The sequence below is a fragment of the Nicotiana tabacum genome, chromosome 12 (genome assembly GCF_000715075.1).
Source record: "Nicotiana tabacum cultivar K326 chromosome 12, ASM71507v2, whole genome shotgun sequence".
NCBI lineage: Eukaryota > Viridiplantae > Streptophyta > Magnoliopsida > Solanales > Solanaceae > Nicotiana > Nicotiana tabacum.
In genome coordinates, this window is record NC_134091.1 from 54300919 (window position 1) to 54326574 (window position 25656).

Sequence of the window (25656 nt, forward strand, 5' to 3'; positions counted from 1 at the left end):
TAGTAGCATAAGGAAGGGATAACACCATCTGGATTTTGCCGGATGCACCATTTATCTTTATAAAGGTCCTATAATTCCTGCTATATTTGAAATGTAATATATAACATCTTTTAAGTTTATGTGGTGCAGAGAGTATAAATCACTGTCTTGAAAACACTTTGTTCCTCTCAATGTCTCCCTCGCACAAGTTCTTTTTGCTTTTCTCGTTTATTGAATCCAAACAGAAACAGAAATGCGACCAAGTTGAAGTGTCAAGTTATGTCAAGTTGAAGTATCTAATTCGTCATTGGGTAAGTGTAATATCAAAGTTAGAATTGAGATTAAATTTGAGTGTTTGTTTATATATTTTACCTTTAAAATACAAACACAACTTCTTCTTCTTCTTTTTTGTGAAATGGTATCGAATTACATTGTTTGTTAAAGAGAGCCTCCATTAATGAATAATGTATGACATCATTGATGCATTGGTAGCACATTAAGAGATAAGATTATTTTCCTTAATCAAATATTTTAGGTTCGGGTTTTGGGGATAGAAAAATCTTGGTAAGGAATTTTTTTTTTCATATAATAGACCTTATGCGAATTCGAATTAGTCGGACCCAAAATAGTTACCCGATACCGAATGAGAAAAAAAAATCAGGTATGTAATTCTTTGTTCTAGATAAATGTTGATGTCACGCACCGGAGAGTTCTCCGTGTTTTATACTCCTATTAGATAGGAAATCTTTGGTTTTACATAGACACAAACTAGTATTTTTTTCATTCTTTGAGGGAAGACTCTACTACCTCCTCCTTCATTTGTCTACGTGTCTTTGATTCAATAAAACGTTACATCTATTTAATTGGTTATTTTAAGAATTAAGAAATTAAGAGCCCAAAATTTTTATTAAAGAATAGGTCTCAGATAAACGTATGACTAATTAATTTTGGTATTTACTAACTATGCATGAAAATCTTATTCAGTGCAAATCATTTCTAATTTAGCTCTGTTTATCCGCAAGGGAAAAACTGTTAGGAAGTCGTAATTAGCTTTAGTTATCCCATAAAGATTGCTATCCCACATCGGTTGATAAAGAAAGTTGTTTCCCTTTTATATACAAAGTGTAAATGAATGCTGCTCGCCGAGCTGGTAACGTTAGCTTGTAACCCAAGTGGGGGCATTAAAGTGGTGGAATGGTTGGGCTGACTCCAGCTGGGTAGGACTTTGTGGGCTAATCTCTAGCCTGCCCTGTCCAAGCATAGAGTTGGGCTTCGCGGCCCAAGTGAAAATATGGGTTGCGTAGCTCCTAAAGTGGGGCGGACCGCGTGAGGCTGGTTTAACAGAGCAACGAACAGCTCCCGCTCTGTGCAGTGGAAGGATTACGGGCCAGTGTTCACAGAGTCCAACAAAAACCTGATGGGCTGCTACAATTAAACCATCACTTTTTTGCCAAAATGGGCTAGAAAATGCCAAACAAATTTGATACGCTTACAACAAGATAAAGATAGAAAAACGTCCACTTCATCATTTTCAATTTATACCAGACTCACTCTAAGATTAATTCCTGTGGTCCTTAATACTCTTGTTTTATCATTTTGTCTACTTGGACTAAACTAATTTCAACGATTTCCAACATTCATCACCCTTATGCTTAATTCTTTTTCCTACTTTCTTCCCTTTTTTTCATGATCCCAGACACTAATATATTAGAATATTGTATTCATTATCATTGTTGCTATTATATCATATATTATTTTTATATTAACAGAATAGAAAAGAATATGTGGTACCTAATTGACAGAGATTATGCATTATTTGCCTAAATATTTTGAGATATGCATTTTCTGATACCTATTTACATAGAGTCTGCATATACAAAGATGTTATAAATAACCCATAGCGGTACAAGCTAAATTCGAAAACCCATATGTAAAGGGATGAATGAGACTGGATTGAATTAATTTCATTCCTACCGAGGATAAAACAAATGAAGAAAACAAACTTCGAACTCTTATGAAATTAAAAATTGATTATCCAACTCGGTGTGTTTGGTGCGAAGGAAAATATTTTCCGGAAAATATTTTTCATGTTTAGTTGGCTTAAATATTTTGGAAAATATTTTCCTCATGAACTCATTTTCTTAAAATGTTTTTCCTATCAAGAGAAGTGAAAATATTTTCCAAAACTCTCTTTTAACCTTCCCCACCCACCCCCACCTCACCCCCTACCAACCTACCCCCACCCTACCACCCATCCATCCCACCCTTGCCCAAACCCCCACACTAAATAGAAATATTCTTAATGATACTTTCTTTTCATGTTATAGATAGAGTACTTTTTTTTCATTTTAACAAATGAGTATTTTTTTTTCGTGATGTAAAAAAGTATTTTCTTTCCTTTCAACAAAATGATATAGTAAAAAGTATTTTATTTCATTTCAAAAAAAAAAAATCATGATGTAGAAAAAGTGTTTTCTTTCATTTCAACAATAAAAGTAATTTCTTTTTATGATGTAAAAAAAACATTTTCTTTCATTTCAACAAAATAAGTACTTTATTTTCATGTTGTAAAAAGAGTACTTTTTTTTAACAAAAGAAAAAGAGTATTTTCTTTTTAGTTATGGAACAAAAAATCTCAACGTTATTTTTGCGTAAAAAAGTAATGCAACACATTACTTCATTTGGGTTTGTATGAATTTTTAGAAGAATAATTAAATTATTGAAGAAAAAAAAGTCCTGAAAACGTTGGGTATTTGGGGGGAAGGGAGAAGAGCACATGAAACATGGGAACTTAGAGGAAGGAGGTGAGGCAAAAAAATTTACACTCACCAACCAAACAAAGAAAAATAAATTATAAACCACTCATTTTCCATGGAAAACATTTTTTGTCATCCCAAACACACCCTTCATCTACTCAATTTATTTTTCTGTGCTTCTAACTTTTGCAGAAGATCTCATCATTTTTCTTGGGGGGAAAGCTGAAACAGATAGAAGCCATCTGTGTTCATTATTGCAGAGTTTTTGTTTGCAGACGCATTTCAGTTGTCCAGAAGAAAAAACAATGGTAAGAATCACTCGCTAATTTGACATGGGCTCTTCTCCTAAAACTAAGACGAATACCCAATAACACTGAGAATCGGGCAGATTAATGTAAGTTTTCCCTTTCAACTTTCCCACACATAGGTAAGACTAATGCTACAACAAGATATTTCGAACTATAAATGACAAAAGGGATGGTGTCATTACAAACTCCACCCAAAATGCAGCTACTGCAAGTGATCAGGCTAGTCACTAGTGTGTCTTTAGCAAGCTCTTGCACATAGAGCTCGAGTAGCAGTCAATCGTTAAGCGAGGGTTGCTCTTTTTCCTTTTGCTTCTCTTGACTGTAAATAAACATGGTTGAATGGAGGTTAGCTATACCAAACAATAGAAAAGGTTATCATACTAGCAAGCTATATAGGGAGGTAAATCATCTCCCAGTCCAGCTTTAAGCAAAGAACACCGCACCTGTGCAGCCACTGATCTTTTTGCATCCAAAAACTGACTGTAGATGTCATATAATCGCTGCTTTTCAGCATCAGAAACAGATGGTTTTGCCTTGGATGCAATAGATTTCAGGAGAGCATCAGAGATGATTGGCTTCTTCTCAGGCTTGCCGACATTTTCACTATCTAGAAGATCATGGACAGCCTCAAGCTGTGCATCAGAGAGAAGTGCTTGGAGGTCAGCTCCACTGAACCCTTCTGTCAAACGAGCTACGCCATCCAAATCGACATCACTTTCAAATGGTAACTGCATTTAAGCAAGTAAATCAGTTATTGTCTTCATTCAAATAAAAGTATACTTAAAAATTTAATATACGGACCATCGTCAAAGCAAAAGCTTTACTGGTTAGAGGTACGGAGGCAGACCGTGGAGTCTAAAGGTTTCAAGTTGAGCAGGACCAAGACAGAATACTTGGAGTGTAAGTTCAGTGGTGAGACTCAGGGAGGGGAAGGGGAGGTGAGGTTGGATTCGCAGGTCATCCCTAGGAGAGGAAGTTTTAAATATCTTGGTTCTATTATTCAGAGGGATGGGGAGATTGATGAAGATATCACACATCGAATTGGGACGGGATGGATGAAATGGAGACTCGCTTCCGGTATTTTGTGTGACAAGAAGGTGCCACCGAAACTTAAAAGTAAGTTCTACAGAGTGGTAGTCAGACCGACTATGTTGTATGGGGCTGAGTGTTGACCAGTCAAAATCGCTCATGTCCATAAGATGAAGGTAGCAGAGATGAGCATGTTGAGATGGATGTGCGGGCGCACCAGGTTAGATAGGATTAGGAACGAGGTTATTCACGACAAGGTGGGCGTGGCCCCTATTGAGGACAAGATGCGGGAAGCGCGGCTTTGGTGGTTTGGTCATGTGAGGAGCAGGAGCACAGACGCCCCGGTGGGGAGGTGTGAGAGGTTGACATTGGAGGGCCTACGGAGAGGTAGAGGTAAGCCAAAGAAGAGGTGGGGAGAGGTGATTAGGCAAGACATGGCGCAGCTTCAGCTGACCGAGGACATGACCCTTGATAGGAAGGTATGGAGGTCGAGGATTAGGATAGTAGGGTAAGTAGTCTAGAGTGTTCATAACAGTAGTATTGGCACACAGTCTCGCTTTCTGTTGGTAGTAGGTTTTTAAGACTAACCATTGTTTTCTTTCATTGTTGATCACCTTACTATATTGTTGTTTTTATTCTGCTTTTATATTGCTTTTTGGTGCTGTCCCTTCTTGTCTATATTTTCATTAATGTGGTGCTTATACTTTCCTGATCCGAGCGTCTATTGGAAACAGACTTTCTATCCTCACAAGGTAGGGGGTAAGGTCTACGTACACATTACCCTCCCCACACCCCACAGTTGGATAATACTGGATATGTTGTTATTGTCTTGATCCCTCCCAAATTTTACTCATAGGAATGATCACGTTTCCCTCCTACCATTTCTTTAAAATGATTTAACAAACACTTCGCCATTATATTGTCACTTTGCAAAGACAAGAAGGAACCGAGACCTATGTTACTCGGGCTCTCCAAATATGTCACCAGTGCGTATCAGGTCTTCCAAAATTAGTGCATTTATGGAGGATCTGACACGGGTACGACAACATATTTGGAAAATCCGCACAACATAGACCAAGACTGTTAAAGACCTTTCAATCTAATTCCAAGGAAGCCTGAGTCTAAATCGGAAGAACATGGAAATCGGTGACCTTGGGAAACCTAACTTTTAGCATAACCTAAAAGTTACCCAATATTGTACTAAGTATTCTACATTCCTTTGCCCCGAATGAAACAAATGAGATCTTTCCTTCGTAAGATCCATTTGTACTGTCAGGTTATTCCTAATTGAGGCAAATATGAGTAAATCCAATCAAGTCAAGCCCCATTACCATGTAGTTGAATGGGGAAGAGGCATAAACTAATCTGGAAAGACATCCCACACCTCCTGCTCATTATCCACATAATATAACATCTCTTTGAGATTGATTGAAAGAAGTGCCCCAATCAGAATAAGACTTACTTTTCTCGATAGAACAGAAAGAATCTCCAACCTCTCACGCTGGGAAGGAAAATCGCAGAAGAGAAGGCGATCCAGCCTTCCAGGTCGTAAAAGTGCAGCATCAAGCAAGTCCGGTCTACTGCTTAAAAATGAAGACAAGAAAGGTCAAACTTGATCAGAGAAATTGCATCATGGTATTCTTCCACAGAAAAGAAGGCTAATGAATTCTTGTTCTTCATAAAGGATCAAGTATTCAGTAAAATGCAGAAGTATATCATGATTAGACAACCTTAACAGTACAGGGGTATGGAATGTTAGGCTACAAGTTTTATCACCGGCTGTTAACTATTCCATAAAAGAATACCACATAACAATGTAGTGATGAATTCAATTCCATCATTCAGACACAGGTACTTGATGTACCTTTAAAGCTAAATGTCATTAGGTCAAAAAGGGAAAATATTCATGAGCTAAAATTACTTTCCAGTAGAGATATTCTCACAGGCATTTCATTAGGTCTATACAAATACCATGGTCTAAAGTAGAATGAGTTGCATGTAGTATTCACTCTCAAAGAGTCATAAGGCAAGGGGTGCAGGCATGCCAATTTGTATGCCACAGAGATAACGCTGCCAACCCCCGATCACCTATTCCACAACTAAAAGGAGGACAGATGTTATTAGTTTCTTTTTACAAGTAAAAGGAAGACAAATTTTATTAGATAAATAACTATAGGTCAAGTAAAAGGATTTAGTCAAAGAGAAAGCTGCTGCTGATCTATAGAATATTTTAGATGTCTTCGCCTGTGCTCGAGCACTCACGTACACACCTATTCAAATATATCCGTGTGTATTTTGCCATTTCAGTGACACGCATGAGATTGCCCAGAACCGATAACCTCAACATGGTAAATAGGGATACCAAGTTGGAAGACTCTAGCTTGATCTTTAAAGCATTACACACTTTTGGACCACCTAAGCTTGATACGACCCCTTGTTCTTCATAATCTCCTCAACAAAGATGTTCAACAGACAGACAATAACTAAATATATTAACCAAGTTCTTTCAAGCAGTTGTTTCTGGCCTTTTTTTCCCCTTATTATTATGTGAGGCACCATTAGCTTTTAGAGAGTAGAGAGTATCAGAAAAAAATTTCTAAATTGATTCTATTAATCTCTGACCTAAAGAATTTTTTTTTCCCCAATGACTAGTCCCTGCAAAAGATTGAAGAGAAAAGATTAAAGAATGCCTCTGTTCTATAAATTCCCCTCTGGAAGTGGTCCATCTCTTAGTGTAACAATTTCCAACCTAGCAATTAAGGAAAACTCACTTAACGGTTTGAGACTTCAATGGCAATAAATCTGGAAACTAACTGATGCACTCTCCATCCCGTGCATTTCTGTGCGTCTGTTTCAACCTGCATTAATGTCTATCTAGTAGTACAAAACTCAACAAAATAACAAGGCTGCATATATGCTCAATCACTGATTAGGCCAAGAACCGACAAACGTGCCAACAGATGAAATACGGGTACCACATATTCAAGTGAAGGCAAAAACTTGAAAGCAATAGTAAACCAAGCCCATCCTGTTAGACGCTAACCTTGTAGCAGCAAATACAAATACACCCGTTAACACTTCAACACCATCCAATTCAGTAAGAAACTGCATTAATTGAACAAAAATGAAAATTATGCAAGGTAAAAAGAGGATGGAAACAACAAAAGATATGGACAAGAAATAACCTGATTAACAACTCTATCAGTAACACCAGTGTTGTCATGCCCTCTCTTTGGCGCGATAGAATCAAATTCATCAAAAAATAGAAGGCATGGTGCTGCTGCAGCTGCTTTTGAGAATATATCTCGTACCTAAAACAAAATAATTAGCATGAACAATCCAAAAGCTCCAAGAAAAGCTAGATGCTAGGATGTAGGGGGTTGACAATTTGGTCTTCAGATAGCTATTAGATTTTCAGAACATTTTTAAGACTTTGACCAATCTATTATATGAAAACTTAAGTTCAAGTTATTGTGGCCATGATTAGGAAAACAAGTTTTACTTGTCCAGTTTGACCTTATCTTGAACTTAAGCAACCAACCTTCTGGGAGGTGGGTTGGGATGAGACATGAGAGCAAAAGTTGAACCCGAGAAGATTGATAATCCAAATTCTGTCTTGATGTTTAATTTATTTATTGATTTTTCCCTTCTTCCTTGAGCTCCCTAAAAATGTTGCCAATATCGACAGCAGCTCCTGTTCAAGCTCTTGTTTCGGTTCCCGCAAAAGAAATTGTTGCAGTAGTAGCGGGGGAGGGTGTTTGGCATCATCATAATAACAATATGTACTAGGGGAAGTGGAAAAGTTGTAAATTCTCTTACAGCTTGCTCAGAAGCACCAATGTATTTATTCAGCAGCTCAGGACCTTTGACTGAGATAAATCTTAGTGAGCATGCAGCAGCTGCAGCACCAACAATGTGTGTTTTGCCACAACCAGGGGGGCCATACAACAGAACATTGGACCGCATCCTTAGAGGAGCTTGTGCAAATATATTTGGAAATTTGGATGGCAATTCAATCATCTGACAGCAGCAAAAACAGGAACTTGATATGCTGAACTAATTGATCCAAGCTAAAGTTGATATGAAATATAAAAGAGAACCTTCAAGTAAAGCACATGCAAACCCTAGAACATGATTTTTGTTTAGCTTAACACCCATACTACTTAAAAGGGGTTTATAACCATTTATCATCATTCACTATCAAGGATGTTCATCCATATTTGCTGAATGATAGCATACTTGGACATAGAAGATGAGTAACTAAGTTACATAACGAAACAAGACAAAAAGAAAAGAACCCCCAACAAGCTCATGAAACAAAGAAAGAAGTGCAAGCTAAAGTTATTCTAGAGTGTCTGGTATTCCATCTCTCTGACAAGCTGACAAGCCAATTAGTAGTTGATGTTTCTATCCCACTACATGAGTAATAATTATTGGCTGCCTTTATTGAAGCCAACGCAATAATATAGGCAAACTATAATCATTCAACCAGAGGGAAAAGAAGACCAATGGCATGAGAAGTTGCCTCCTTAGGTCTAATGTGGGTTGTACGGAGGTAGAGACATAGGAGAGCCTTTGAGGAGATTGAAAATGATTTTATACATTTGAGGAATATTGAAAATGATTTTGTATATTTGAGGAGTAGCCTCATGTCTTTGATTGCTTTTAGAGCACCCATGAGATTCCTATTTGTATAGATGACCGAGTGTCTATTGTAGAGAATTATGTTTTGATATAGAGTCACCACTTTTCCGTATACCTCTTGTATATGGGAGCTTTTCCCAATATTAATAAACTTATTTACCTTACAAAAGCATCGTTAATCATGCAGGAAAGCCAATATAGATGTTGCCATCCGCAAGTTTCTTAATTGTTATGGAAAGGAGAGATGGAAAAAGAATAGAAGAAAACAGTGCAAATGTGAAAGAATAATTTATATTGATAAAATGCTGAATGGATTGATCACATTTCTTCTGATTGTTGGAAGGTGAGTCTAAAATGTTCAAAAGAAATAAAATATGGAGTATAAATCATGGGTCCAAGGGCAAAAAAGCTTTTACCTTCAGGTTTCTCTCTCATCATATTAGAAACAAAATGACTTTGTAAAAAATTTGAAGTCCACTTCCTTTCTCTCTCATATCCAGCATATAATTTAAAATTGCCATATCCACACCTTCAGTGGGGGCAATTTTTAACTCAATAATTAAAAGATTATACAAAGTATTTATTAGAACCCAAAGTTTTGAAAGAAAAAGGAGGATCAAATTAACCTCCATGTGCCAAATGAATGTTGATAATGCAAATCTGCATCCTATCGAAGTTGCATTTTTAGTGCTCCCCTGACATAAAGGAAGCTTTTTCTAAGTGGGTCGCTTCGCGCAAGACATTGCTTAGGACCAACAGGTCAGACGACAGGTGCACGATCTACTTTGCATGTTCCATACAAGCAGAGGAAAACATAAAAGGGGAACAGAAATCATGAGCCGACGCATAGACATAAAATAAATAATTGCTTGTTTAAAATTTACATCAATGTCTCATCCAATGAACAACTAAAACATTAATTAGTGTAGCAGTAAAGGATATACAACCCCAAAAAGCAGAAAATAAACATTTACCTCTATAATAGCATTCCGGATGTCATTAAGACCTCCAACATCCTCCCAACCAGACCGACCACCATCAGCAGCCGGTTTAGTAATGTCACGCATTGCCACTGGAACAAACTCATGCATGGCATGCAGGAAATCATCCTTAAGTAAAAGAGGTTTTTCCTGTCTTCCAACACCCAAATCACTAGTAAAAAAGCGGCCAGTTGCAGCATGAACAGACCTATCAACCAGTATTTCCTGAAATAAAATGAAACCCAGCATAAATGCAAGTGTTCCTCTGGCAGCTAAAGAAAGAAAATCAGAAACTCCATCAACTTATGACCAGAACACAAATAACAAAGTTTCATACGAAAATTATATTTTCAACTGACGACTTCAAAGAAATACAACTTTAGAACATTAATCATCGAGATATATGATACAACTAAAAAATGGACAATATTAAAGCTTTCTGTTTGGCAGCTACTTTACAGTCTATGAAGTACAAATACTTCACCACCCAAGGGGTGTGGTGAAGGTAAAGATTCCTCCATCCTTAACACAATTGTAGGACATTAATCATCTAGATATATGATACAACTAAGAAATGGACAATATTAAAGTTTTCTGTTCAGCAGCTATTATACAGTCTATGAAATACAAATACTTCACTACCAAAGGACGTGATGAAATTGTAAAGGTTCCTCCATCCTTACCAGAGGAGGTCTTGGCATTGAACCCTGGAAACGGAGTCCCTTTTGGTACGGAGCACTTAAACACCACATAGTGGCCTTTCTACCGCCGGATACAGTGGGCTCCCGATATGGGATGGTTAAACCAAAAATAAATGTCTAAATACTTCTTTCTGATCGCCATTTTCAAGTTGAAATGCTCGCCCACAAAACTTTCTACCAGATGCTTATTGCTGTTTAGACAGTAGGATAGAGAGGGGCAATTGTACCTATTCTCTATCGCAGTTGTACTGATTCTCTATCCGACAACGAGTAGGAATATAAGGAAAAAAACAAAATGTTCGTACATGATATAACGAAATATGAACATGTGTGGACCAATTGTTAGACTACTCACAAAAAGGAAATAGTTCACTGATCACATAATAATTCATTCTTGCATAGCAACCTTTATATATTTTACTGCTTCGGATAATACAGATTCAATGGGTAAATTTTCACCAATTTTAACAGATTCTTGTTAAAGTATTTAACAACTTTCCACAAGTAGTTTTAATCTTATTTTTCGACTTTGCTAAAGTACAATTCTATTAATTTCTTTTATTCACTTAATTTGCTAAAATCAATGTAGATTATTTACTTTGTCTTTACTTTGGCTAAAATGTGAGATGTTTATTCACATGTTTTTGTTAAGTCGTCTCCTTTTTATAACAGTAGGTTTACTCACAACTCGAACAACCTATGGGGCACCCTGCTACAGCATACAAGCCATGTGTCGAATAATCCTGCCCACCATGGTTGGAGCAAATGGTCCTGTGGCATCAGCAGTCAGCTGTAAGTTAAGCACCACTAGATGCAGATACATGTGTAGGAATATAATTAGACTCTCTGTACAAGGTGGCCAATATATAGAATCCTTTGGAATACTCAAATAGTCATCATCTACATCTGGCAAAATGCAGGCTGTGTACTTATTGAATGTATAGCACAGGAGTGCATTCGAGGAGGTATAGAAATTGAACCTTGTTATTAATCATTTACGAAGTGAAGAAAAAGTGATAAAACCTACTATAGGGTACTCATAGTATGAAAAGCAAGTTACATCTCATAAAAACTCTGGTTTGTGGATGTCTCCTAGAGAATTCACAGGGTGACTTCTTGAGTTTAAGAAAGATACAGGTCTGCTTGTTTTCTTTTCTCCCCTTCTCCAAACCCCCCCCCCCCTCCTTTTCCAGTTGTACAGGTCAGTGAAAACAATCACATCTATGCTGCACTTCTTTCTCCAAAAATAAAATTAAAAAATCATAGACGATTATGAATCTAAAGTACTTTCTGTAGTAAGAGTCAATTAAGTTTTGCAGAAAGAGTCAGCTACTTCGTGATCCCCCAAAATTGAGATGGATTTTTTGGGCTCAACCACGTTAATGGAATGGTACGTCCTAACTGGTGGTAGCAAAATGGATAAAACAATGGGTTTAACTTTTACATTTGCAATGACTCAAATTGGGGGTTCCACAAGTTTGGGAAACTAGGAGTTCTCCCAAAAATGATCATCTTCAAGAAGCTATAGATAATATGGATATCCATATTATCTGCCAGTTAACCCATTTTCTATCCGTATTAAATATCAGTCAGGTTGGATATTTTATCCGTTTTTTGCATTATCAGTTTTTGACCCACACATATCCGACCCAACCCGACCGTTTGCCACCCCTAGTCCCAACTAAACAAAAGATAAGCAGTAAAATGCATGATAATAGTGGGCTCACAAGTTCATCATTCTACTCGAGAAATTTCTTGTTCCAATTTTTCCTGCACAGACAGAACCTAAGTTGTCTAGTACTAGCCATCTCTCAATTAGATAGCCGCACATTCCTAAATAAAGAGGAAGTTGTTTTATCAAAGGACCAAATGAAGTGTTCTCTTTGGAAAAAAACTAGCTCCTAGTTCTACTCTGAAGCTCATTTATTCCTTGTTGAAGTGTATGACCATCTCATCTAAAAACTTAAATTGTAAGAGAGATCACACTTTTATTTACTTAATTATGTCTTCAACACGCTCACTTACGTACGGGCTTGATTCTTTTTTATGAGCCTAAGCATGTGGACATTCTTTTTTATAGTTGGTGGCAGTAAGACTCGAACTCACGACTTCTTGTCTGCTCGTATACTATGTTGAAGTGTGTGACCATCTCTTCTAAAAGCTTAAACTGTTAGAGAGAGCATATGTTTATTTATATTATTATGTCTTCAACATTCCTTAAAGTTACAGTTGATGTTATGTACATGGTCAGTATTTTCAAAAGTAAAATGAGAATATCTTTTTAGTTCTCTGTTTGCAGAAGGCAGGATCGGAAACAGCCTCTTTACTTTCTCAAGGTAGGGGTAAGGTTGCGTATACACTACTCTCCCCAGACCCCACTTGTGGGATTACACTGGGTTTGTTGTTGTTGTTGTTTGCAGAAGGCAGGATGTTTGGAGTTTGAACATCTAAGATAAAATTAACAATTCTCCTGAACGTAATGTCACCTGTAAGCGACGTTTATTTTTCCCAATATCAATCTTAACCAACTTAATTAATCAGGGAAAATAGTTCAGAAGATAGGTGACACCACATCAACTGAGTACGCCTTTCAATTTACTATTGGGAAACATTGTACCCAACAACATTTTGCTTTGGTAGGGACCATCAGGAAAGAATGTTGATGTTTAGCTGGAAGGGAGAGCAGGAAGAGATAGATTTACTCATTCCAGATCAAGCTAAAAGCTATTCATACGCGGCCGAGATAGCAGCAAGCATTCATATATAAAATTGTTTTAGCCAGTTATTAGCCAAGCTTAGGGCTGAATTAAGTACCAGATCATATGCATCATATCCATCGCACTTGGACGCTATATCCAGCAAGATATCATCCGAACACTGCAAAGAACGCTTCAGAATTATATGTTTTAGCAAGGCACCACGCTCTGTGGTAGCAGGTGCATGCAATTTAACATGAAAGTCAAATCTCCCTGACCATAATAAAAACCAAACATTAGGATTAAGAATAAAGTATAGTGGTACTGAAGATAGAGGAAGACAGTTACTGTCACAAATAATAAAACTGATTTCCCCCTGAAAGATGATGGACTAACCAGAAGAGGTCAAGCCCTGTGGTAAATTAGTCAGAGACTGTGCGCAAGCAATAAATGCAATTGGGCCAATCCCACACGTGTTCCTCCGCTTTTCCTGTTTAACATACAGAAACAGCGTTATCAGTTAAAAGGCTCTGTGATGAATCACCCAAGAGTCCAAGACCTCAGAGAAGTTGCAAATAATATTGCAAACCTTGAACGCCCTTGGCTAAGGACACTTACCATAATCTTTTTTTTTTTTTTTGAAAATGGTAACAGATATTCATCAGCATTAAGGAAATGCTGACCACTCTATTTACATTTCAATTAAACAGAGTCTTGTTCATCTTACAAGAACTACTTATAATTCTTTACAGTGATCCTAGCAAATCAAGTAAAGATTCAGCATCCTCTACATAATTTTCTTTGCAACAGGAGTACAACAACAAAAATACAGTTTGACTTAATTCTATGTATAGGACTGCTGATATCTTTAAAACATCTTGCATTTCTCTCTGTTCACACAGTCCCCCATATGCAAGCAGGGCTAGATTTCCACCACTTCTTTGCCTTACATTACCTCCTACATTGTTCCAGCATTTCACCGTATTCTCCAAGCATGAAAGAGATTTCTTTTAATACCGGTAATGTGAGCTTACTCGCACCTCTACTATTCCACCGACTAGAAGAGTATGAAAATTTCTAGGTTTGTTTAAATTCATGAAAAAATAATATGGGAAGGCAGCAAAGTCGCACCTTAGTTAAAATAGGGAAGGCGCGTGAATTCCACTGTGTCAGAATCCTTAGGGGTCGTTTGGTAGAGTGTATAAGCATAGAGCAGAATAGAGTGTATTAGTAATGCTGGTATTAGTTATGCGGGTATTAGTTATGCATGCATTAGTTATGCTGAGATTATTTAATATCGACTGTTTGGTTTGGTGTATTAAAAATTACATCTTTCCTTGAGTCGAGGGTCTATCGGAAACAGCCTCTCTACCCTCAAGGCAAGGGTAAGGTATATGTACACACTACCCTCCATAGACCCCACTTATGAGATTATACTAGGTTTGTTATTGTTATACAGTTTGTGCAATTGCTGATCCAAGACGGTGTGTCCATGGAGCAATTGGCCTCACAAGAGAGGAAGAGGAAGATTCTCGCGATTGTAGAGAAATGTACTTTACTTTCTAAAAAAAGAATTGCTTTTTAGCTTTTTATTTATTTATTAAATATGATATTTTAATAGAAGGGATGATTAATTGAAAGAATTTAATATTAGAAAACGGGGTGGAAAAAAATTAGAAAAAGCAAATTTGCCAACCTGTATCTTATTTACATTAATAAAAAATAGGTAGAATGAATTTTAATCAAGCATAAAATTTGAAGGGGCAATTTTGTCGTTAACTAAGCTTATGCATGCATTAATAACCTTGGTATTGCTAATACCATGGTTTGCTATGTATTAGCTATACATAGGATAAAATCAAATAGGGTGTGTAACTAATGCTTGTATTAGTTGTACATAGGTTGAAAAAGTGTACCAAACAAGGTATTACTAATACACAAAGCTAATGCATGCACTATTTTTTTCTAATGCACTCTACCACACGACCTCTTAATGTTCTCATCAGTTGTGTTATTTCTACCTCATTCAGAAGCAAATAACCTTCCGTCATTTTATGGGAAAGAGAAACTGAGTTAGCGCAGATCCTAAGACGAGAACAGAAATCAAGCTGGCCATGGAGGTTCCAATATACAGCTCGTTTAGACTCAAACACCATTGAACACAAATCAAGCCTTGGATAAATATTAAAGTAGCTCCTTTAAAGCTCTAACGGCAAGTCTCACCTCATATTCATCAATAATATCAGCAAAGTTTTCTGCAAGCACTGCTGATGAGGAAGAAGGTTGAGAAGCATCAGACTCAGAGGAGGCTGCAATAATGCTATCAAGATCATCAAATACCACAACAGAAGGTGCATGATCCAACGCATCAGCAACATAGCTAAGCAAAGTTTGATGAATGGTTGAAGGCTTTTCCAAAGCAAGCTTAGAACAAGATAAAAAAATTCTGCAGAAAGAAACAAGAGTCAGATTACATCCCTTGGTACAGAATCACGAATGTTCAAGCTGAAGCTTCAAAATGGAGTTAAGATGATTTCCAACAGAAAACAAAGGTTTGGTGGGATTGGCCAAACAAATCCTTACATATGGGCCAAGATGTCCTCACTTTCTTCAGCGAATTTAGCAGCTACTGTAGCTAATAGTGTTTTCCCGGAACCCTAAAAACAGAAGAAATGTTCAAATTGGGGTTCATTCAACAGTTTGCAATAATATTGTATGATTCACATTAGTCAAGGTCAAAATCATACTAAATCAACTAACCTAGATAAATAATAGAGATAGAGACATAGAGTTACACTTATCAACTTACGTCCCACATATTACACAGATTGGATTTCTACACAATCATTCTGTTTAGATCCATAAATTCCAGGACACATCCTAAAAGATACCAACAACAACAACAACCCAGTATAATCCCACTAGTGGGGTCTGGGGAGGGTAGTGTGTACGCAGACCTTACCCCTACCCTGGGGTAGAGAGGCTGTTTCCGATAGACCCTCGGCTCCCTCCCTCCAAGAACTCCCCACCTTGCTCTTGGGGTACTCGAACTCACAACCTCTTGGTTGGAAGTGGAGGGTGCTCACCACTAGAGGATACCATTACTATTAAAGGTAGCTCAGCACCTTGTGACTGTATGCTTCCTTACCGCACATCCTTTTTCATAACTTTTGTAGACAGTGTGCATCAGCAAGGATGATATACAAACGATTATACCTCAATGAACAGTTGCAAACTACCTTTACAGGACAAAAGATGCCATTAATAACTTTTGCATTTTGATACTTGGGCTCATCCTTTAAGATTGAAAGGCCAAACAAGGAGTTAAAAGCCTAATTAACAACCGTATTCATGCCAAAAAACAACTAAATCCAAATTGGATGAATAGACCAAGCTCTCAAGTAGATTAAAACCCTTTGATAAATCAAATCAGAAGAGACGCAAATCATTATACCAACAGTTTCTTCCCTTCTTTCAGTAAGGCTCGTAAAGTCTTCTACAACATATAAACTTGTTTGTCTCTGAATAAATGAACCAAGTGTCTATATCTAAAACCAAAATTGATTTACTATCACCATGGTTTCCTCGAAACTGAGTCTCAAAATTATAGCATTTTGTTTCTGGGAAGTAATAAGAATTTTATTCATCAACTTGGAACGCACTGAGCAAAGAGCGTTGTTACAAAAAGATATATGTAGTTTCTTCTATGAAGAGTGTGAACAGCAACAACAACATACCCAATATAATCCCACATCGTGGAGTCTGGAAAGGGTAGTGCGTACGCAAACCTTACCCCTACCTTGTGGAGAAGAGAGGTTGTTTCCAATAGACTCTCAGCTCAGGAAAGCATAAGTACCATATTAATAAAAAGAAAAACAAGAAGGGACAACACCAAAAAGCCATGTAAAAACAGCATTAATAACAACAAGATGACCCAAAATGAAAGAAGGGACGGGTAGTCATAGAAACCTAATACCAACAGAATGCGAGAGTACGTACTAATACTACCGGTATGAACAATCTAGACTACCTAACCTACTACCCTAATCCTCGACCTCCACACCTTCCTATAAGGGTCATGTCCTCGGTCAGCTATAGTTGCGTCATGTCTTGCTTAATCACCTCACCCCAATTCTTCTTCGGCCTACCTCTACCTCCCCTTAGGCCCTCCAATGTCAACCTCTTGCACCTCCTTATCGGGGCATCTGTGCTTCTCCTCCTCACATGTCCAAATCATCTAAGCATCGCTTCCCGCATCTTGTCCTCAATAGGGACCACACCCACCTTGCCCCAAATAATTTCATTCCTAATCCTATCTAACATGGTGTGCCTGCACATCCATCTCAACATTCTCATCTCTACTACCTTCATCTTCTAGACATGAGAGCTCTTGACTGGCCAACACTCAACCCCATACAACATAGTCGATTTGACCACCACTCTGTAGAACTTACATTTAGGTTTTGGCGGCACCTTCTTGTCACACAAAACACCGGAGTGTATCTATGTTGTATACATGTGTTGCAACTTCTTCGTGCTCAAAACACCAGTGATTTTTCCATTCCAAATCACCTGTAAAATACAAGGTGGAATTTCTCAGTTGTATGGCTTTATGTTGTCTTTTCCCAATCCTTTTCATCCAGCATATAATAGCTTCCTTTAAGCTGCTTTGCATCACTATTTTACATTGAAAACACCAAGGAACATCTGCCATCTCTGAGATGCTATGGTCCAACTCTTGCATCTTTCCATCTCATGGAGCCAGATATCAGATATGAGTGTTTAGACTCATTCAGCTTCCTCAAGAGAGTGGAAGCCATTCAAGTTCCTTCCATCCTAAGATTCTAGCCTTTTGTGGTTGGTAATTTTTCTTCCTTTGGTTTTTCTTTTTTTTCTGGCTTCTTCCTAAATCTATAAGTTCTCGTCAAAGAAATATAAGAAGACATAAGCATGAATTGTCCTCTGAAATAAGCCAACTCTACTCATATAGCACCAAGATACTTGCACGGTCCCTGCATTGTGGGCTACTTTATATCTAGTAGGCTTCGCATATCTAATGGTCCAAAAATTGCAGGGACCAAGTTAATCCGGGACCATTGGAAGAACGCTCTAGACAATCAAAGCAAGTCAAACAATATGGGAAGTAAGTACAGCTCGTTCTTCTTCCTTTTCACTAGGTTAGTCTTTTTATTATGATGACCTTTCAGTTCTTTTCTTTTCCATTTGACTTGGAAAGCATGAAAGGAGAGACAAATTGCTTAATATTTCCTACACTATTCCATCTCTCAAGGAATCAAACATTACACCAGCAGAGAGAGGGGAAAACACAAAACGAAAAGGACACACCATAAAGGTAGCTTGTAAATCATCCAGTCACTTTCAAGCTTCTCCAGAGATTTCAACATCCAAATATTCAGCACATACACACAAAAAGGAACTGGAAAAGGGGAACTCACGGAAGGCCCATGGATTAGAATATGTCCTGGCAGCGGAAAATCATAAGCACTGGACAACATCCAAGACGCTGAAGATAACAGAACTAACAACCCTGCAAGTGATGATAGCATTCAGCCAAAGGGAAAAAAATAGTATGTAACTGGGGAAAAAATGAATATGCAAGTGATGAATTTTTTTTTTAATCAGTTAAATACTATTTTTTTCCCTTGGAAATTTTCCTCTTTTCCAAGGGGGGAAAAATAGTACTTAACTGATTACAAAAAAAATTCACCAGTCACAATATTAGCTTGGCAGACAACAAGAAATAAATGCATGCACAACTCTTTGACATACTGCAGACTTACATAACACAAACATGGTTCACAATCTTTTCACTTAAAGCTGAAACCTTTCAAGATCTTCACTGATGTCAAATTGTCAATGGATTTGATAACTTAGCACTGGCAGTTCAAATTGCAGAAAGTATTACTCCATCTCTTTACCCACCCACCGCATCTTGGTTATTATTATGTGGATTTATTTCTCCATCAACTAATAAGAATGGGATTTTGAAAACTGAGATTGCTAAAAGCCTAAAAGTATCAGAAAACAAAGAAGTACCATAAACTGCACTTTGCATTCTTGTATTCCTCCAGCATTTGGCACTTCATGCTCTCCCATTTGGAAAATTTTGCAGCTTAAATACTTATTCCAGTACTCAACGACCCAAACCATCTTTTATCATACATAGTACGTGACAGCCATCTGCTAATGTGGAAATAGTTAGAAAGCTCTCTACCTCTCCATCTCACATGAAAGCAACTTTATCACCAAAGTCCCAACGCCTGGACAGAAGAAAGTGTCTTTCACCACCCCAAAATTTCTTTTTCCAGGTCAACTAGTGGTATACACTGCTTCCCTTTCTTCATATGCCTACCTCTTTCCTTTCCAAATTATTCACGTCATCAATCCCTTCAATACTCTATTTATCCCTTCCTTTTTCCCTTTGTGTGCTGTTCCTTACTCTTACACAAACATACTCTGGCTTATCAAGCCCTACTTACCTATAATAGAAACTTTTTTTCAATATGTACTAAGGCGATTCGGCATGTTGCATTTCGGAAATAAGCATAACTTTCTCATACAATTTTACTAAAAAGTTACTGTTGGAATATATCTTCATTTACACAGTAAAAGACAAATAGATGTCCTTAAAGAAGGGTAGAAAATTTGCAATTATACAGCTCCTATAAATCTCAATGCATTTAGAGTTCCATTCAGACATTTAGATGATTTAACACTAATCAAACGAGGAAATACCTACTATTGATCACATCAGATGCAGCCATTCCCATCCAGTCTAATGAAGAAATTGTAAGACTGGTGCTTTTAGCAAAGCATTTCTCCCTGACAGTCCTAATGGAGAGACCATTGCCCAGTTGAAGCTTTCCAAGCCAAGGTTCTAAGCTTTCGGGAGTAGTAGTTAACTTGCTTCCTTCATCAAATGCAACTTCATATGCATCAATCTTTTCATCACGTATTGATTCATCAGAAATTGACAACACATACACGACATCTAGTGCTGCTTCTCCACCATTCATTGTTTGGACACCATGTTTTATGGATCTGTCATCTTTCACTTTGAAGTGAAGCAAAGTTGTGTTTCCTAAAATCAATGATTTAACTTCCACTCCAGCCTTCAGCGTGACAGCATGTAGTTGTGCAAGACACCATCTGCGCAAAAGAGCTGCAATGCCCTTTTTGATATCAGACTTGACGCTCGTTTCTTTGTCTTCCTTGCTAGATTCAGAAGAAAAGGCTGTGGCAATTTTCTCATGGGTTGACCAGTCAATAGTACCCATCTCAATGTCTGAATTGGTTCTGAGAAGTGTTGTTATTATTTTATTATTCTTTTTGTTACCCAAAACTTCAGCATTATTTTCTTCAGAAACCCCATTCTCTGGGAGTATCTTGAATTCACAAGGTGAAAGCGAAACTAAAGGAATCTCTTTCTTCAATTTGACATTGAATCTCTTCACATAAACACCTGGAAACAAAGTAATTTTTCAGAGCTACAGTAAGAAAACAAAGGTGAAATAATTGCAACCAAACCAATTTATTCTTGATAGAATCCTGGACATGATAGGAGAAACATTTTAGTCAGGTAACATGTCCAATTCTTTTGAGGTTCTTCCGTTGCTTTTCTGACAGGAGGGGTTTTTAAGGAGTGGCTATTAGCAAGTTGGACAATTATCAATCAATGAACCAATGGAAAATATGAATGTGATGTTCCCTATTTTTCTGTTTCCAATGGAAGTTGGATCATACTTTTTTTAATTGCTATGGAAGTTGGATCATACTTAGGTATGGGTGACAAACCAGAAAAAATCTTGCAAACAATAGAATAGTTCAAATGGTATATGAAAAACAAATTAATAAGAAATGATAATATAAGTAACTTGCTTCCTAAAATACCAACAAGTCTGAGCCGAATAATGAGTAATAAATTGAACTGTTAGATAACACCAGCTTCTCTTGCAATTGGTGCATCAATTTAGTTCTGCAAAGAAAAACCTACATGAGTGTAACTCCGCTCTCAAATAAAGCCGAAGAGACTGAGGAAGCATTATATGTCCTTTCGCCACTGATTCTGAAAATATTAGATGAACCATTGCTTGATGGATATCGTGCTTGTCACGTGCACCCCCTACTTTCACTTCCTTTGAAGTTGCACTATTTTTCAATCTACGGCTATCTGTCTCCTGATTCTTCTTGGTCTCTTTGGGAAGCAATCTGGGAATTATTACCACAGTCTGAAGAGGTTCAAAAGTGTATATACTGGCTGTCTCTGGATGAATGAAGATAGCAGAGGTCAAAACCACTCTCATCTCAACTCCATCAGCCTCGTATTTATGAATACATTGATCACCAGTATCTTGGACTCTCAATAGTGCCTTTGAGACCGAAATCTTATCATCTTGCATCATGGAATCCTCACCTGAACTAATATTTCTTTTTCGCCTTTTTGGAGCAACAGCAACTTCAGTTCCTGGTACAAGTTGTACTGAAAACAACCGGGCAAGTCAGCTTTTCATGATTATGAAGTTCTCAAAAACCATATTAAGCATGTGAAAAGAACATTATATATGTCCTACTATTGTTGTGATCTCATTTGACACAAACCTGAGTTTTTATTTTTTTTTTAAACAAACCTGACGCTAAAAGGGAGAGGGGCTAAAGGTAAAAACTCTAGCAAGCATACTGCAAATATGCAACATATATCAAATTGTTATATATCATTATCTTCTTTCCCTCCTTGTAGAAGGATTGATATTTGATTAAATGAGCAAATAGAAGCCTTGATATAAAACAAATGGTACTTGATTAAATGAAAATAAGAAGCCTTAATCCATAGTGCCTCAGGGCTTTGGTCTAGTGGTGAGAGAGCAACTTGTGATGTATGAGTTAGGTGCATGTCACGTGTTCAAACCCTACTATAGACAAAAACCTAGTAGAGGGGCAAGCACATTATCCACCGAGTTTTGAAATGTGCTCCACTAGCCTTGAGGATTTATCGGTTATTTTTAGAAGAAAAAAAAATGCCTTAATCCATGGTATTAGTAAATGAAAGGCCCCGGTAACAGATACCAGCAATTATCTTCTCTTTCTAGTATGTAATACAAAGATACAGGCAACATTGTCAGAGAATACATGATTGAAAGTAGTCATTAAGCTCCAAAACATGCATCTTCCTCAGAAACTTTATATTCCAGTAATGGGGAAGCTTTCAAGTTTAGCAACCAAGTTCTTATCAAAAAATAGAGCATGATAGGCAATAAATCACATACATCAACCAAGGAATTAACATCCTCTTACCTACCGGTGTCAGCGGAAAGATTGAAAAAACTTTGAATGTGATAATTGTTTGCCCATGCAGCCACAAAGGAAATCGCATTGCGTCATGGACAATACCAACCTGCATAAAATACACAATGGTTGAGTATTGGTCAACTTCAAGAAAACATTATCATTCCCAAGGCTTCGAGTTAAATATTGTGTTTGACTTTACACTGTTCTTGAAAGAAAATTATAGACAGAATAGTATACTAACTTGAACATGGATTACCTTCCAAGAAGTGGGTTTATAGGCCAGGTGATAGATTATCTTTTCTGATTTAACTAGGGGAGTGAACTGAAAGTACGGAACCAGGAAAAACTTTAGAATGGGTATAATAGGTGGTAATATGGTCTAAATGATCAAACTGGATACAAATTTGGCACGACCCAGATGAGAAATGTGGAATTTAGGGTGAAACGCAAAGAGTATGTTATGACACAAGTTCAGTAGGTCTTTTGATATGTTTACAAAATTAAAACGAGTATCTTCCCCCTTTTTCTCCGGGAATGGGATTAATCTTGTTGCTTTTTAAATAACTGTGCAGCTCTGGCCAACTTGCTCACCTCAACTACTCCAGGTAGTAACTACAACTCCAATCAACACAAGTACTACGTTTGTGTTAACAAACAGTCAATTCTAGAGGGTAAGAAGGATCTGAAACAATCTCAAGCATTCCCTCCTACAAGTAACATTAAAGATGCTCATGCTTATTCTAAATAAAACTTTTAGTACTTTCTAGCTGGACTTTGAGCAATAAACCAAAACCCAAGAGCAAAGAGAAAGGATGACAGACAGCAACCAAGGTATGATTCTTTTTTCGCAGGTAACACAGGGTTGAGCTAAGAATCACATCATCAAAACAGGTCGATCTTTCATAAATTTGTTTTAAGCTAGTTAGAAATGAAAGGCATAATTTGCCTAATGCTAACCAAAACCCATAAGCGTCTCTTATCCTTTGCCCATTTCTAAGAGAAATGCCCATAGTTCACAGCATTAATTCAATTGAATCCTTCTTAAAAACTGTATGAATCGAGGTTTATTATTGTATCAGCCAAAAACAAATACGTAAATCTGCCACCCTAAAGCAAGAAAGCAGCGGAGCAACATGGAGAAAGTATACAAATTAACATATCACTGTGCAGCTACACCTCTCCGCCTGCCCCAACAACAAATCCCATTAGTGGTGGTTATGCCCTCTGTAATTGTCATTTCTTTTTTAACTTTTATTTAGGGGAACAAGCAGTTTGCTAGAAAACAACCTGGCTTAAACACTAATGTCATTTGTCTTATGCATCGCATCATTATGAAATTTTAATATCACGATTAAGGTGATCGATAAGGTTCACAAAAAAGATCATATCCTGGTAGTTTCTTATCCATCCCATTTAAAGTTTAACCTTTTATAAGCAAAAGCTACAGGAAAACCTGTAAATACTAAAACATATGATACACAAGAACGAGGAAGAACTTTTCTTTGCTAAAAACCACTAGGTGATTTCTTCCATCTGCCCAAGACTTGGTAGACAAAGTATCTGGTCTACCAAAGAATTAGTCAAGGTACGCACAAGCTGGCCCGGGCACCACGGTTATTAAAAAAAACCAACGAGGAAAAACTGTATACAAGTGAAACAACACATTCTCAATCAATAACACATAGTAATTATAAGCACCTGCTTTAAAATAGCCTGCTCGGCATGCTCAGCATTAAGTTCCAAAACTTCCCAATCATCTTCAGTATCCGGCTCTATGGTAACCATAGTAGCTTTAGACAAATTAGATAGTGCTATTACTCGAACCACCGTACGATCCGACAATCCAATACACTCGGCATATTGCTTTGCAATCTTCATCCACACAACAAACAACATAAATTACACAAAACTAAAAGAAAAATTGAACATTTTCAGTTAGGAGTTAAATTCGTTAGGAAAAATTGAGAAGTTGAGGTGTGTGAACCTGAATAGAATTAGGAAAGGGATGGGAAGAAGCGGCACCGGACCAAGCTACACGCCAGAGTTGGTTAGCGTTTTGAGGAGAGCGAAGTTCGAGGGCTAGAATGGGAGGAAGGTAGCCGGAAGCGGTGGTGGACTCGAGAGTCTGAATTAAGCTCACTGGTAACGATACGAAACAGGTCTCGATTCCTCCGACGACTCTCACCTCCAACTCCATCTTTTTGCGAGTGCGATATCTGATGTTTGGAATGTGAGAAGAATGGTTTTTAGGATGAGGTAGAGCAAAGACTGATTGCTGACTAAAATATTGCTTTTCCCGAGGTGTACTATCATTGATGATAGTTGTTAGACCCGACCCCAATAAAATGTGATGGGGAAGCGGGTTCACTTTTTCTTTTTTTTAAATGACCGGTAAAGATTATTATTATTATTATTATTATATATATATATATATATATATATATATATATATATATATATATATATATATATATATATATATATATATCTTAAGATGTATATATAGTATACTTATAAGTACTATACTATTCAGAATTTATGGTAGTATATTTTAAACTCACATCGAAACATCATCTACACATTTAAATTTTGCGAATGACCCTAACTTTTAAGTGTATCTCACACAACTGGCATTAATTATGTGAGGCCTTTTATCTCATAAATTTGTGAACTTATATTAGGATTGTATGAGGGAAGAGTATTACCTGAATCGGTACCGATACAATACCGCATTGTACCGGTACAAATTGGGGATAGGGTAAGGGCACTGGGAGGGTACCGATATAATTGGTCGGTTCGGTACCTAAAATTGGTCGGCTTGGTACCCTTTAGGTACCGAATCGATACCCTTAAGGTTTTTTTTTTAAATGAAGTTATTTTTGTATTGTTAGCCATCGATTATTTTTTAAAAAATAGCTATTGGCAATGGCCTAAAACGGCTATTTTTGCCTCCCAAACCCCCTAACAACCCCCTACCCCCTAAATTTATATTTTCTAATCTCTAAGTTGTTCAAATACACTTTGGCCCTGTTTTAGAACTATAAATATTTCATTTCATTCTTTCAATTTTTAAACAAAACTCTCATATCTCTCTAATTATCTATCTCTCTCTATCTCTAATTGTAATTAATGTTCTAGCACTATTATTAAGTTTCGCATTTATTTTTGTTATACTTGTGTTGCTATTTATTGTAAATTTAATTATTTATTATTAAAAATAGCTCCTAAACTGGTAAAAAAGTATGTAATAAATTGAT

The 25656-nt window shown here is 37.2% G+C and overlaps 1 protein-coding gene across 5 annotated transcripts; it reads right to left on the reverse strand.

The window, feature by feature from the left end:
• Positions 1 to 2939: 2939 nt before the first annotated feature.
• LOC107809024 (peroxisomal ATPase PEX1) lies at positions 2940 to 24798 on the reverse strand. 5 transcript variants are annotated; one of them, XM_016633605.2, is made up of 17 exons: positions 24384 to 24798; positions 24098 to 24271; positions 22406 to 22505; positions 21108 to 21593; positions 19854 to 20576; positions 18550 to 18641; positions 15677 to 15750; positions 15317 to 15539; positions 13490 to 13583; positions 13212 to 13366; positions 9691 to 9921; positions 7892 to 8092; positions 7258 to 7383; positions 7116 to 7177; positions 5535 to 5652; positions 3487 to 3771; positions 2940 to 3362 (listed from the first exon to the last, which is right to left on the reverse strand). In XM_016633605.2, exons 1-17 carry the CDS (start codon positions 24594 to 24596, stop codon positions 3324 to 3326), a joined length of 3396 nt encoding a protein of 1131 aa, XP_016489091.2. In that variant the 5' UTR covers positions 24597 to 24798; the 3' UTR covers positions 2940 to 3323. The 5 variants fall into 5 exon arrangements, 3 of the variants coding, with proteins under 3 accessions (XP_016489091.2, XP_016489095.2, XP_016489092.2); XM_016633609.2 differs by having other exon boundaries at positions 22410 to 22505; positions 24384 to 24708; XR_012697298.1 differs by lacking the exons at positions 2940 to 3362; positions 3487 to 3771 and adding exons at positions 6695 to 6727; positions 6844 to 6930.
• Positions 24799 to 25656: the final 858 nt, after the last annotated feature.

Excerpts from the sequence above, each read along its gene's own strand:
- LOC107809024 (XM_016633605.2), bottom strand. The coding sequence starts at position 24,596 with ATGGAGTTGGAGGTGAGAGTCGTCGGAGGAATCGAGACCTGTTTCGTA. Across the intron at positions 22,506-24,097 it reads AGCAGGCTATTTTAAAGCAG|GTTGGTATTGTCCATGACGC; the intron begins GTGCTTATAATT and ends TATTTTATGCAG. Across the intron at positions 8,093-9,690 it reads TCCGGAATGCTATTATAGAG|ATGATTGAATTGCCATCCAA; the intron begins GTAAATGTTTAT and ends TGCTGCTGTCAG.